The 13237-nt window shown below is 64.0% G+C and overlaps 1 protein-coding gene across 1 annotated transcript in view; it reads left to right on the forward strand.

The window, feature by feature from the left end:
- The window catches only part of LOC137336017 (circumsporozoite protein-like), a 65693-nt gene extending 63317 nt beyond the window's left edge, over window positions 1-2376 (forward strand). Inside the window, exons 2-4 of the mRNA XM_068001520.1 lie at window positions 8-1169; window positions 1494-1577; window positions 2098-2376. Of these exons, the coding sequence (XP_067857621.1) occupies window positions 8-1169; window positions 1494-1577; window positions 2098-2103 (1252 nt within the window). The 3' untranslated portion in view covers window positions 2104-2376. The remainder of the gene's footprint in view (window positions 1-7; window positions 1170-1493; window positions 1578-2097) is intronic.
- The last annotated feature ends 10861 nt before the right edge of the window (window positions 2377-13237 follow it).

The following is a 13237-nucleotide window of genomic DNA, read 5'->3' on the forward strand; positions in this document are numbered from 1 at the left end:
TCTGCAGGTGGCGGCAAAGACATGATGGAGGCGGCGGGCAAGACTGGGCCCGAGGCGGCGGGCAAGACTGGGGGCGAGGCGGCGGGCAAGACTGGGGGCGAGGCGGCGGGCAAGACTGGGGGCGAGGCGACGGGCAAGACTGCGGGCGAGGCGGCGGGCAAGACTGGGCCCGAGGCTGCGGGCAAGACTGCGGGCGAGGCTGCGGGCAAGACTGCGGGCGAGGCTGCGGGCAAGACTGCGGGCGAGGCTGCGGGCAAGACTGCGGGCGAGGCGGCGGGCAAGACTGCGGGCAAGACTGCGGGCGAGGCGGCGGGCAAGACTGCGGGCGAGGCGGCGGGCAAGACTGGGCCCGAGGCGGCGGGCAAGACTGGGCCGAGGCGGCGGGCAAGACTGGGCCCGAGGCGGCGGGCGAGACTGGGGGCGAGGCGGCGGGCGAGACTGGGGGCGAGGCGGCGGGCGAGACTGCGGGCAAGACTGGGGGCGAGGCGGCGGGCGAGACTGGGGGCGAGGCGGCGGGCAAGACTGCGGGCGAGGCGGCGGGCAAGACTGCGGGCGAGGCGGCGGGCAAGACTGCGGGCGAGGCGGCGGGCGAGACTGCGGGCGAGGCGGCGGGCGAGACTGGGGGCGAGGCGGCGGGCGAGACTGGGGGCGAGGCGGCGGGCAAGACTGGGGGCGAGGCGGCGTCTACTGGTGATGGCAAAGGGTCTGCTGGTAGTGGAAACCAAGATGGTGATCACATTTCAAAAGATGGTGCCCTGAACGGGAAGAAGGGAACTGACCAGGGGGGAGGCAGCAATGGGAAGACCTTCAGCGACACCGTGCCAGCCTCATCTCACGGCAAGAAAGTGGCAAACCATAAGGGTGATGGTGAGGGAGCGAGCAATGGCCAGAGTAACGGAGAGGATGACGGGGAGGGGGGGGTGGAGGAGGAGGAGACCCCCGACCCGGGCGGAAAAGCGGACGGTGAGGGGCCGGATGCCGAGGATGCCGACGCTCCTGGAGAAAGCCAGGCAGCTGCCGGAGGGGCGGTGAAGGGAGCGGCAGGGCCCGAGCACGACGTTGACTCTGTGCCCAGGGACGAGCCGGAGAGCAGCCATTTCTTTGCCTATCTGGTGACCACGGCCGTCATCGTGGCTGTCCTGTACGTGGCCTATCACAACAAACGGAAGGTGAGCGGGGCTCTGATCGATGATCCAGGGGCGGGAGGGGCGGGCGGGAGGGAGGGGGTGTGGGGAGCGCCCACGGCGGCAGGGAGATCTCCTCACCTCGGGCTGAATCTCGGGCCGCAGACTGCGGCGGACCGGCCTCGATGGGCTGCACTCCCTTTCAGTCACCGCTGCCCTGCTTCCGTCTCCCTTAAGACCAAAGGGTGCGTCCCGGGGTGGTGGGGGCTGGAGTCGGGGAGGGAGGGAGGGGGGGGGGTGCGCGCGGTCTGCTTCTTTATCCCGAGGTGGGGGGGTGCCTGTTCTTCATCTCTCTTTTCTCTGTTGCAGATTATTGCTGTCGTTATTGAAGGTCGAAGGTCAAAAGCCACTCGACGCCCGAAGTCGTCAGAATATCAGCGGCTGGATCAGAAGGTACTGCCCCCCCCCCGCGCTGGCAGTGCCCCCCCGCGCTGGCAGTGCCCCCCCGCGCTGGCAGTGCCCCCCCGCGCTGGCAGTGCCCCCCCGCGCTGGCAGTGCCCCCCCGCGCTGGCAGTGCCCCCCCGCGCTGGCAGTGCCCCCCCGCGCTGCAGTGCCCCCGCGCTGGCAGTGCCCCCCGCGCTGGCAGTGCCCCCCCGCGCTGGCAGTGCCCCCCCGCGCTGGCAGTGCCCCCCCGCGCTGGCAGTGCCCCCCTTTTCTCTCCGCTTCTTCTCCTGTTTCCCAGTGAGAGGATTTAGGTGCGAATTCAGTCCCTCACTGTTTGCAAAGATCCAGAGGGGGTGCTGCCCGGGGTGGCCCCATTTTGAGCAGACCGATGCAGGCCGTTTGAACTGCTAATGTCGGTGGTGGGTGGGTGGGTGTGTGTGTGTGTGTGTGTGTGTGTGGAGCCTTGCTGACGCTGTGACGACCCGCCCCGATTGAATTAACCCCTTCTCGTCCTCTCGTCTCTCCGCAGCTGTGAAGAGACCTCACCCCACCACAGAGACACCTTCGCTCACCGACCCCCTCTCCTCCCCCGCACACTGTGAGACACAGAAGACCCCCTCGGATTTCTCGGACTCCCTCTTCCCTTGAACCCACCGTCTGGCTTTCCCACCGACGAGCGAGGAGATTCGCCGGAATCACTGCCTGCGGCACCTGTTGGGCAGGATCGAATTCCGTTCCGCAATCCTCGCTCTGGATCCCGTTCGACTCAGTGTAAATAATGTGATTTTTTTTTTCTTCTTTATACAAAGACTGTGTAATTTGTTTCCTGAGGAGCGGGAGGGGTGCTGGAAACTTTTGATATGATTTATAACCGTCTGACGATCTTTTGCTCAGCGGCAGACTGTCTGTCTGTCTGTCTGTGTGTGTGTGTGTGTCTGTCTGTCTGTCTTCACTTGTATTTTGCACTTCCGGTGAAAGAGATGGCAGCCCTGGGAGCGGACAGCACCTCTCCGTCGGACGACCGCCCCCCCACCCCGGGGGGGGGGGAATGTGGGGCCTCTCCATCAGAGGACCAGTCCCCGGAGGGGGAAAGTGGGGCCTCTCCATCAGAGGACCAGTCCCCGGAGGGGGAAGTGGGGCCTCTCCATCAGAGGACCAGTCCCCGGAGGGGGAAGTGGGGCCTCTCCATCAGAGGACCAGTCCCCGGGGGGAGGTGGGGCCTCTCCATCAGAGGACCAGTCCCCGGAGGGGGAAGTGGGGCCTCTCCATCAGAGGACCAGTCCCCGGGTGGGGGAGACTGTGGGGCCTCTCCATCAGAGGACCAGTCCCCGGGGGGAGGTGGGGCCTCTCCATCAGAGGACCGGTCCCCGGGGGGGGGACTGTGGGGCCTCTCCATCAGAGGACCAGTCACCGGGGGGGGGAGACTGTGGGGCCTCTGCATCAGAGGACCAGTCCCCGGGGGGAGGTGGGGCCTCTCCATCAGAGGACCGGTCCCCGGGGGGAGGTGGGGCCTCTCCATCAGAGGACCGGTCCCCGGGGGGAGGTGGGGCCTCTCCATCAGAGGACCAGTCCCCGGGGGGAGGTGGGGCCTCTCCATCAGAGGACCAGTCCCCGGAGGGGGAAGTGGGGCCTCTCCATCAGAGGACCAGTCCCCGGGTGGGGGAGACTGTGGGGCCTCTCCATCAGAGGACCAGTCCCCGGGGGGGAGGTGGGGCCTCTCCATCAGAGGACCGGTCCCCGGGGGGGGGACTGTGGGGCCTCTCCATCAGAGGACCAGTCACCGGGGGGGGGAGACTGTGGGGCCTCTGCATCAGAGGACCAGTCCCCGGGGGGAGGTGGGGCCTCTCCATCAGAGGACCGGTCCCCGGGGGGAGGTGGGGCCTCTCCATCAGAGGACCGGTCCCCGGAGGGGGAAGTGGGGCCTCTCCATCAGAGGACCAGTCCCCGGAGGGGGAAAGTGGGGCCTCTCCATCAGAGGACCGGTCCCCGGGGGGAGGTGGGGCCTCTCCATCAGAGGACCAGTCCCCGGAGGGGGAAAGTGGGGCCTCTCCATCAGAGGACCAGTCCCCGGAGGGGGAAAGTGGGGCCTCTCCATCAGAGGACCAGTCCCCGGAGCGGGAAAGTGGGGCCTCTCCATCAGAGGACCAGTCCCCGGAGGGGGAAGTGGGGCCTCTCCATCAGAGGACCAGTCCCCGGGGGGAGGTGGGGCCTCTCCATCAGAGGACCAGTCCCCGGGGGGAGGTGGGGCCTCTCCATCAGAGGACCAGTCCCCGGGGGGAGGTGGGGCCTCTCCATCAGAGGACCGGTCCCCGGGGGGAGGTGGGGCCTCTCCATCAGAGGACCGGTCCCCGGGGGGGAGACTGTGGGGCCTCTCCATCAGAGGACCAGTCCCCGGGGGGAGGTGGGGCCTCTCCATCAGAGGACCAGTCCCCGGAGGGGGGACTGTGGGGCCTCTCCATCAGAGGACCAGTCCCCGGGGGGGGGAGACTGTGGGGCCTCTCCATCAGAGGACCGGTCCCCGGGGGGGGGACAGTGGGGCCTCTCCATCAGAGGACCAGTCCCCGGGGGGGGGAGACTGTGGGGCCTCTCCATCAGAGGACCGGTCCCCGGGGGGAGGTGGGGCCTCTCCATCAGAGGACCGGTCCCCGGGGGGAGGTGGGGCCTCTCCATCAGAGGACCGGTCCCCGGGGGGAGGTGGGGCCTCTCCATCAGAGGACCAGTCCCCGGAGGGGGAATGTGGGGCCTCTCCATCAGAGGACCAGTCCCCGGGGGGGGGAAGTGGGGCCTCTCCATCAGAGGACCGGTCCCCGGAGGGGGAATGTGGGGCCTCTCCATCAGAGGACCAGTCCCCGGGGGGGGAATGTGGGGGTTCTCCATCAGAGGACCAGTCCCCGGGGGGAGGTGGGGCCTCTCCATCAGAGGACCAGTCCCCGGAGGGGGAAGTGGGGCCTCTCCATCAGAGGACCAGTCCCCGGGGGGAGGTGGGGCCTCTCCATCAGAGGACCAGTCCCCGGAGGGGGAAGTGGGGCCTCTCCATCAGAGGACCAGTCCCCGGGGGGAGGTGGGGCCTCTCCATCAGAGGACCAGTCCCCGGAGGGGGAAGTGGGGCCTCTCCATCAGAGGACCAGTCCCCGGAGGGGGAATGTGGGGCCTCTCCATCAGAGGACCAGTCCCCGGAGGGGGAATGTGGGGCCTCTCCATCAGAGGACCAGTCCCCGGAGGGGGAATGTGGGGCCTCTCCATCAGAGGACCAGTCCCCGGAGGGGGAATGTGGGGCCTCTCCATCAGAGGACCAGTCCCCGGAGGGGGAATGTGGGGCCTCTCCATCAGAGGACCAGTCCCCGGAGGGGGAATGTGGGGCCTCTCCATCAGAGGACCAGTCCCCGGAGGGGGAATGTGGGGCCTCTCCATCAGAGGACCGGTCCCCGGGGGGAGGTGGGGCCTCTCCATCAGAGGACCAGTCCCCGGGGGGAGGTGGGGCCTCTCCATCAGAGGACCAGCACCTGGGGGGGAGGTGGGGCCTCTCCATCAGAGGACCGGTCCCCGGGGGGGGGAGGTGGGGCCTCTCCATCAGAGGACCGGTCCCCGGGGGGAGGTGGGGCCTCTCCATCAGAGGACCAGTCCCCGGGGGGGGAGGTGGGGCCTCTCCATCAGAGGACCGGTCCCCGGGGGGAGGTGGGGCCTCTCCATCAGAGGACCGGTCCCCGGGGGGAGGTGGGGCCTCTCCATCAGAGGACCAGTCCCCGGGGGGGGAGGTGGGGCCTCTCCATCAGAGGACCGGTCCCCGGGGGGGGAGGTGGGGCCTCTCCATCAGAGGACCGGTCCCCGGGGGGAGGTGGGGCCTCTCCATCAGAGGACCAGTCCCCGGGGGGGGAGGTGGGGCCTCTCCATCAGAGGACCGGTCCCCGGGGGGAGGTGGGGCCTCTCCATCAGAGGACCGGTCCCCGGGGGGGGAGGTGGGGCCTCTCCATCAGAGGACCAGTCCCCGGGGGGGGAGGTGGGGCCTCTCCATCAGAGGACCAGCACCTGGGGGGGAGGTGGGGCCTCTCCATCAGAGGACCGGTCCCCGGGGGGGGGAGGTGGGGCCTCTCCATCAGAGGACCAGTCCCCGGGGGGAGGTGGGGCCTCTCCATCAGAGGACCGGTCCCCGGGGGGGGAGGTGGGGCCTCTCCATCAGAGGACCAGTCCCCGGGGGGGGAGGTGGGGCCTCTCCATCAGAGGACCGGTCCCCGGGGGGGGAGGTGGGGCCTCTCCATCAGAGGACCAGTCCCCGGGGGGAGGTGGGGCCTCTCCATCAGAGGACCGGTCCCCGGGGGGGGAGGTGGGGCCTCTCCATCAGAGGACCAGTCCCCGGGGGGAGGTGGGGCCTCTCCATCAGAGGACCGGTCCCCGGGGGGAAGTGGGGCCTCTCCATCAGAGGACCGGTCCCCGGGGGGAGGTGGGGCCTCTCCATCAGAGGACCGGTCCCCGGGGGGAGGTGGGGCCTCTCCATCAGAGGACCGGTCCCCGGGGGGGAATGTGGGGCCTCTCCATCAGAGGACCAGTCCCCGGGGGGAGGTGGGGGTTCTCCATCAGAGGACCGGTCCCCGGGGGGGGAGGTGGGGCCTCTCCATCAGAGGACCGGTCCCCGGGGGGGAGGTGGGGCCTCTCCATCAGAGGACCGGTCCCCGGGGGGGGAGGTGGGGCCTCTCCATCAGAGGACCGGTCCCCGGGGGGAGGTGGGGCCTCTCCATCAGAGGACCGGTCCCCGGGGGGAGGTGGGGCCTCTCCATCAGAGGACCAGTCCCCGGGGGGGGAGGTGGGGCCTCTCCATCAGAGGACCGGTCCCCGGGGGGGGAGGTGGGGCCTCTCCATCAGAGGACCAGTCCCCGGGGGGGGAGGTGGGGCCTCTCCATCAGAGGACCGGTCCCTGGGGGGGGAGGTGGGGCCTCTCCATCAGAGGACCGGTCCCCGGGGGGGGAGGTGGGGCCTCTCCATCAGAGGACCGGTCCCCGGGGGGGGAGGTGGGGCCTCTCCATCAGAGGACCGGTCCCCGGGGGGGGAGGTGGGGCCTCTCCATCAGAGGACCGGTCCCCGGGGGGAGGTGGGGCCTCTCCATCAGAGGACCGGTCCCCGGGGGGGGAGGTGGGGCCTCTCCATCAAGGACCCAGGACAGCGGGTGGCAGTTTGGGGCCTCCCCGTTAGAAGCCCTACCCTGGGGAATCTGGTCGCTGTCCCATCGGGCCCAGCACCTGTGGAACCTGGGGTGCCTCCCCACTCAAAGCCCCTACCCCCCCCGAGGGGGGTTTTGGGGCCTCCTGGTGCTGGCCCCAACCCGCTGCAGTTCCACCGAGGCCCTGCTGGAGGGGATGTCGAGCTGCTGGTAACACCGGCTCTACGGCGCCTCTCTCAGGCGGTGACCAGTACAGCGAGTGTGCAAACCAGCCCCTCCCTCTTTCCCTGCCATCCGGTTTTCCTGCTTCAAAACAATCGATCGGGGGGGCGGTCCCGGGGATGGAGACGGGAGGTGCCCCCACCCCCCAAAGCCGGCAGACACAAGAATGTCCCCCGAAGGCCACGCGGTCTCTTTCGCTTTGCACTTAAGGTTTGAAATGTCTGTGACTCGTTGTAAAGGAGGGCTGGCGAGGGCGGAGGTGCCTGTACCCGCAGTGGGGGCACCGCCCGCAGTGGGGGCCCCGCCCGCAGAGCCGGCCCTGCCCGGAATGTAATCATTCTGTAGAGCAATTAAACTCAATTGGTTGTCGTGTCTCTTACCCCTGTGTCCGCTGCCTCCTCACTTCGCCTGTTCCATATAATCCTCCGGGTCGTCAGAGCTGCGGACGTCTCACCATCAGCCCATTTAAAGCTTCATCGGGAGCTGGGGGGAGTGCGGGAGAGATTGGGAGGGGGTTGCGGGTGAGATTGGGCCGGTGTGCGCGAGGGGAGTGAGGGAGAGATTGGACGGGAGTACAAGAGAGATTGGGAGGGGCATATGGGAGAGGGATACGGGTGAGACAATTAGGGGAGTGCGGGAGAGATTGGGCGAGGGATACGGGGTGAGATAATTAGGGGAGGACGGGAGAGATTGGGCGAGGGATACGGGGTGAGATAATTAGGGGAGGACGGGAGAGATTGGGCGAGGGATACGGGGTGAGATAATTGGGGGATTGTGGGAGAGATTGGGCGAGGGATACGGGGTGAGATAATTGGGGGAGTGCGGGAGAGATTGGGCGAGGGATACGGGGTGAGATAATTAGTGGAGTGCGGGAGAGATTGGGCGAGGGATACGGGGTGAGATAATTAGGGGAGTGCGGGAGAGATTGGGCGAGGGATACGGGGTGAGATAATTAGGGGAGTGCGGGAGAGATTGGGCGAGGGATACGGGGTGAGATAATTAGGGGAGTGCGGGAGAGATTGGGCGAAGGATACGGGGTGAGATAATTAGAGGAGTGCGGAAGGGATTGGGCGAGGGATACGGGGTGAGATAATTAGGGGAGTGCGGGAGAGATTGGGCGAGGGATACGGGGTGAGATAATTAGGGGAGGACGGGAGAGATTGGGCGAGGGATACGGGGTGAGATAATTAGGGGAGTGCGGGAGAGATTGGGCGAGGGATACGGGGTGAGATAATTGGGGGAGTGCGGGAGAGATTGGGCGAGGGATACGGGGTGAGATAATTGGGGGAGTGCGGGAGAGATTGGGCGAGGGATACGGGGTGAGATAATTAGGGGAGGACGGGAGAGATTGGGCGAGGGATACGGGGTGAGATAATTAGGGGAGTGCGGGAGAGATTGGGCGAGGGATACGGGGTGAGATAATTAGGGGAGTGCGGGAGAGATTGGGCGAGGGATACGGGGTGAGATAATTAGTGGAGTGCGGGAGAGATTGGGCGAGGGATACGGGGTGAGATAATTAGGGGAGTGCGGGAGAGATTGGGCGAGGGATACGGGGTGAGATAATTAGGGGAGTGCGGGAGAGATTGGGCGAGGGATACGGGGTGAGATAATTAGGGGAGGACGGGAGAGATTGGGCGAGGGATACGGGGTGAGATAATTAGGGGAGGACGGGAGAGATTGGGCGAGGGATACGGGGTGCGATAATTAGGGGAGTGCGGGAGAGATTGGGCGAGGGATACGGGGTGCGATAATTAGGGGAGGACGGGAGAGATTGGGCGAGGGATACGGAGTGAGATAATTAGGGGAGTGCGGGAGAGATTGGGCGAGGGATACGGGGTGAGATAATTAGGGGAGTGCGGGAGAGATTGGGCGAGGGATACGGGGTGAGATAATTAGGGGAGGACGGGAGAGATTGGGCGAGGGATACGGGGTGAGATAATTAGGGGAGTGCGGGAGAGATTGGGCGAGGGATACGGGGTGAGATAATTAGCGGAGTGCAGGAGAGGGATATGGGGTGAGATAATTAGCGGAGTGCGGGAGAGATTGGGCGAGGGATACGGGGTGAGATAATTAGGGGAGTGCGGGAGAGATTGGGCGAGGGATACGGGGTGAGATAATTAGGGGAGGACGGGAGAGATTGGGCGAGGGATACGGGGTGAGATAATTAGGGGAGTGCGGGAGAGGGATACGGGGTGAGATAATTAGGGGAGTGCGGGAGAGATTGGGCGAGGGATACGGGGTTGGATAATTCGGGGAGTGCGGGAGAGATCGGGCGAGGGATACGGGGTGAGATAATTGGGGGAGTGCGGGAGAAATTGGGCGAGGGATACGGGGTGAGATAATTAGGGGAGTGCGGGAGAGATTGGGCGAGGGATACGGGGTGAGATAATTGGGGGAGTGCGGGAGAAATTGGGCGAGGGATACGGGGTGAGATAATTCGGGGAGTAGAGGAGAGATTGGGCGAGGGATACGGGGTGAGATAATTAGGGGAGTGCTGGAGAGATTGGGCGAGGGATACGGGGTGAGATAATTACGGGAGTGCGGGAGAGATTGGGCGAGGGATACGGGGTGAGATAATCAGGGGAGTGCGGGAGAGATTGGGCGAGGGATACGGGGTGAGATAATAAGGGGATTGCGGGAGAGATTGGGTGAGGGATACGGGGTGAGATAATTAGGGGAGTGCTGGAGAGATTGGGCGAGGGATACGGGGTGAGATAATTAGGGGAGGGCGGGAGAGATTGGGCGAGGGATACGTGGTGACATAATTAGGGGAGGGCGGGAGAGATTGGGCGAGGGATACGGGGTGAGATAATTGGGGGAGTGCGGGAGAGATTGGGCGAGGGATACGGGGTGAGATAATTAGGGGAGTGCGGGAGAGATTGGGCGAGGGATACGGGGTGAGATAATTAGGGGAGTGCGGGAGAGATTGGGCGAGGGATACGGGGTGAGATAATTAGGGGAGGACGGGAGAGATTGGGCGAGGGATACGGGGTGAGATAATTAGGGGAGGACGGGAGAGATTGGGCGAGGGATACGGGGTGAGATAATCCGGGGAGTGCGGGAGAGATTGGGCGAGGGATACGGGGTGAGATAATTAGGGGAGTGCGGGAGAGATTGGGCGAGGGATACGGGGTGAGATAATTAGGGGAGGACGGGAGAGATTGGGCGAGGGATACGGGGTGCGATAATTAGGGGAGGACGGGAGAGATTGGGCGAGGGATACGGGGTGAGATAATTAGGGGAGGACGGGAGAGATTGGGAGAGGGATACGGGGTGAGATAATTCGGGGAGGACGGGAGAGATTGGGCGAGGGATACGCGTTGCGATAATTAGGGGAGTGCGGGAGAGATTGGGCGAGGGATACGGGGTGAGATAATTAGGGGAGTGCGGGAGAGATTGGACGAGGGATATGGGGAGAGATAATTAGGGGAGGACGGGAGAGATTGGGCGAGGGATACGGGGTGAGATAATTAGGGGAGTGCGGGAGGGATTGGGCGAGGGATACGGGGTGAGATAATTAGGGGAGTGCAGGAGAGATTGGGCAAGGGATACGGGGTGAGATAATTAGGGGAGTGCGGTAGAGATTGGGCGAGGGATACGGGGTGAGATAATTAGGGGAGTGCGGGAGAGATTGGGCGAGGGATACGGGGTGAGATAATTAGGGGAGTAGAGGAGAGATTGGGCGAGGGATACGGGGTGAGATAATTAGTGGAGGACGGGAGGGATTGGGCGAGGGATACGGGGTGAGATAATTAGGGGACGACGGGAGAGATTGGGCGAGGGATACGGGGTGAGATAATTAGGGGAGTGCGGGAGAGATTGGGCGAGGGATACGGGGTGAGATAATTAGTGGAGGACGGGAGGGATTGGGCGAGGGATACGGGGTGAGATAATTGGGGGAGTGCGGGAGAGATTGGGCGAGGGATACGGGGTGAGATAATTAGGGGAGTGCGGGAGAGATGGGCGCGGGATACGGGGTGAGATAATTAGGGGAGTGCGGGAGGGATTGGGCGAGGGATACGGGGTGAGATAATTGGGGGAGTGCGGGAGAGATTGGGCGAGGGATACGGGGTGAGATAATTAGGGGAGGACGGGAGAGATTGGGCGAGGGATACGGGGTGAGATAATTGGGGGATTGTGGGAGAGATTGGGCGAGGGATACGGGGTGAGATAATTGGGGGAGTGCGGGAGAGATTGGGCGAGGGATACGGGGTGAGATAATTAGGGGAGGACGGGAGAGATTGGGCGAGGGATACGGGGTGAGATAATTAGGGGAGTGGGGGAGAGATTGGGCGAGGGATACGGGGTGAGATAATTAGTGGAGTGCGGGAGAGATTGGGCGAGGGATACGGGGTGAGATAATTAGGGGAGTGCGGGAGAGATTGGGCGAGGGATACGGGGTGAGATAATTAGGGGAGTGCGGGAGAGATTGTGCGAGGGATACGGGGTGAGATAATTAGGGGAGTGCGGGAGAGATTGGGCGAGGGATACGGGGTGAGATAATTAGGGGAGTGGGGGAGAGATTGGGCGAGGGATACGGGGTGAGATAATTAGTGGAGTGCGGGAGAGATTGGGCGAGGGATACGGGGTGAGATAATTAGGGGAGTGCGGGAGAGATTGGGCGAGGGATACGGGGTGAGATAATTAGGGGAGTGCGGGAGAGATTGTGCGAGGGATACGGGGTGAGATAATTAGGGGAGTGCGGGAGAGATTGGGCGAGGGATACGGGGTGAGATAATTAGGGGAGTGCGGGAGAGATTGGGCGAAGGATACGGGGTGAGATAATTAGAGGAGTGCGGAAGGGATTGGGCGAGGGATACGGGGTGAGATAATTAGGGGAGTGCGGGAGAGATTGGGCGAGGGATACGGGGTGAGATAATTAGGGGAGGACGGGAGAGATTGGGCGAGGGATACGGGGTGAGATAATTAGGGGAGTGCGGGAGAGATTGGGCGAGGGATACGGGGTGAGATAATTGGGGGAGTGCGGGAGAGATTGGGCGAGGGATACGGGGTGAGATAATTGGGGGAGTGCGGGAGAGATTGGGCGAGGGATACGGGGTGAGATAATTAGGGGAGGACGGGAGAGATTGGGCGAGGGATACGGGGTGAGATAATTAGGGGAGTGCGGGAGAGATTGGGCGAGGGATACGGGGTGAGATAATTAGGGGAGTGCGGGAGAGATTGGGCGAGGGATACGGGGTGAGATAATTAGGGGAGTGCGGGAGAGATTGGGCGAGGGATACGGGGTGAGATAATTAGGGGAGTGCGGGAGAGATTGGGCGAGGGATACGGGGTGAGATAATTAGGGGAGTGCGGGAGAGATTGGGCGAGGGATACGGGGTGAGATAATTAGGGGAGGACGGGAGAGATTGGGCGAGGGATACGGGGTGAGATAATTAGGGGAGGACGGGAGAGATTGGGCGAGGGATACGGGGTGCGATAATTAGGGGAGTGCGGGAGAGATTGGGCGAGGGATACGGGGTGCGATAATTAGGGGAGGACGGGAGAGATTGGGCGAGGGATACGGAGTGAGATAATTAGGGGAGTGCGGGAGAGATTGGGCGAGGGATACGGGGTGAGATAATTAGGGGAGTGCGGGAGAGATTGGGCGAGGGATACGGGGTGAGATAATTAGGGGAGGACGGGAGAGATTGGGCGAGGGATACGGGGTGAGATAATTAGGGGAGTGCGGGAGAGATTGGGCGAGGGATACGGGGTGAGATAATTAGCGGAGTGCAGGAGAGGGATATGGGGTGAGATAATTAGCGGAGTGCGGGAGAGATTGGGCGAGGGATACGGGGTGAGATAATTAGGGGAGTGCGGGAGAGATTGGGCGAGGGATACGGGGTGAGATAATTAGGGGAGGACGGGAGAGATTGGGCGAGGGATACGGGGTGAGATAATTAGGGGAGTGCGGGAGAGGGATACGGGGTGAGATAATTAGGGGAGTGCGGGAGAGATTGGGCGAGGGATACGGGGTTGGATAATTCGGGGAGTGCGGGAGAGATCGGGCGAGGGATACGGGGTGAGATAATTGGGGGAGTGCGGGAGAAATTGGGCGAGGGATACGGGGTGAGATAATTAGGGGAGTGCGGGAGAGATTGGGCGAGGGATACGGGGTGAGATAATTGGGGGAGTGCGGGAGAAATTGGGCGAGGGATACGGGGTGAGATAATTCGGGGAGTAGAGGAGAGATTGGGCGAGGGATACGGGGTGAGATAATTAGGGGAGTGCTGGAGAGATTGGGCGAGGGATACGGGGTGAGATAATTACGGGAGTGCGGGAGAGATTGGGC

This window comes from Heptranchias perlo, chromosome 20 (assembly GCF_035084215.1).
Source record: "Heptranchias perlo isolate sHepPer1 chromosome 20, sHepPer1.hap1, whole genome shotgun sequence".
NCBI classification, from domain to species: domain Eukaryota; kingdom Metazoa; phylum Chordata; class Chondrichthyes; order Hexanchiformes; family Hexanchidae; genus Heptranchias; species Heptranchias perlo.